General features: G+C 53.1%; 1 protein-coding gene across 1 annotated transcript; it reads right to left on the bottom strand.

Moving 5' to 3' along the window:
• Positions 1 to 353: 353 nt before the first annotated feature.
• Positions 354 to 767, bottom strand: LOC124261133 (sperm mitochondrial-associated cysteine-rich protein-like). Its single transcript, XM_046695460.1, has one exon. The coding sequence runs from the start codon at positions 765 to 767 to the stop codon at positions 354 to 356; it is 414 nt and encodes a 137-aa protein (XP_046551416.1).
• Positions 768 to 1,066: the final 299 nt, after the last annotated feature.

The following is a 1,066-nucleotide window of genomic DNA, read 5'->3' as shown; positions in this document are numbered from 1 at the left end:
TTAACGGCCCACTCGTGTTTTATCTGTACATCTCACCCATCATGTCAGTTTGGATATCTCCTCTCCTCTCTCTCTCTTCTCTCTTTCTCTCTCTCTCTCTCTCTCTCTCTCTCTCTCTCTCACTCACACACACACTCACACACACACACACACACACACACACACACACACACACACACACACACACACACAAACACCAGTCCCCAACATCCAAGTTGCGTAGATCGATGCTCATGCTGTTGATCACTGGATTTTCTGGCCCAGACTCGATCATTTACAGACCGCCGTCATATAGCTGGAACATTGATGAGTGTGTGACGTAAACAACAAACAAACACATTTCGTTAGTGTTATTAGCAGCAGTTGTGGCAGTAGCAGGGGCAGTAGCAGAGGCAGTAGCAGGGGCAGTAGGAGGGGCAGTAGCAGGGGCAGTAGCAGGGGCAGTAGCAGGGGCAGTAGCAGGGGCAGTAGCAGGGGCAGTAGCAGGGGCAGTAGCAGGGGGGGGGCAGTAGCAGGGGCAGTAGCAGCAGGGGCAGTAGCAGGGGCAGTAGCAGGGCAGTAGCAGGGGCATTAGGAGCAGGGCAGCAGGGCAGGGGCAGTAGGGCAGTAGCAGGGGCAGTAGCAGGGGGCAGTAGCAGGGGGCAGTAGCAGGGCAGTAGCATGGGCAGTAGCAGGGGGGGGCAGTGGGCAGGCAGGGCAGCAGCATGAGGCAGCATGGGCAGCAGCGGAGGCAGTAGCAGAGGCAGCAGAGGCAGCAGGGGCAGCATGGGCAGCAGCAGGGGTAGGCAGGGCAGTAGCAGGGGCAGTAGCAGGGGCAGTAACGGGGGCAGTAGCAGAGGCAGTAGCAGGGGAAGTAGAAGAGGCAGGAGTAGTACATCAGTAGTAGCAGTGAACGTATTGATAGTATAAGTAGCCCCAGAGATGTAGCCGGTATAGAGGTAGTAGTAATGGTAGTAGTGGTAGTGTTGTAGTAACCACAGCAGTATCAGTAGAAATAGTAAATAATATATATATAGATCTATAGTAATTTAGAAGAGGTCATTCCAATTGAATAAATTTATTAAAA

Source organism: Haliotis rubra, unplaced genomic scaffold (genome assembly GCF_003918875.1).
Source record: "Haliotis rubra isolate DU_JTF1 unplaced genomic scaffold, ASM391887v1 Scf79, whole genome shotgun sequence".
In the NCBI taxonomy this organism is placed as follows: domain Eukaryota; kingdom Metazoa; phylum Mollusca; class Gastropoda; order Lepetellida; family Haliotidae; genus Haliotis; species Haliotis rubra.
Note: the sequence above shows the minus strand (reverse complement) of the source record. Positions and strands in the feature narration are given on the sequence as shown.

What these genes read in the sequence shown, in the direction of transcription:
- LOC124261133 (XM_046695460.1), bottom strand. Translation starts at nt 767, where the DNA reads ATGCTGCCCCTGCTGCCTCTGCTGCCTCTGCTACTGCCTCCGCTGCTG.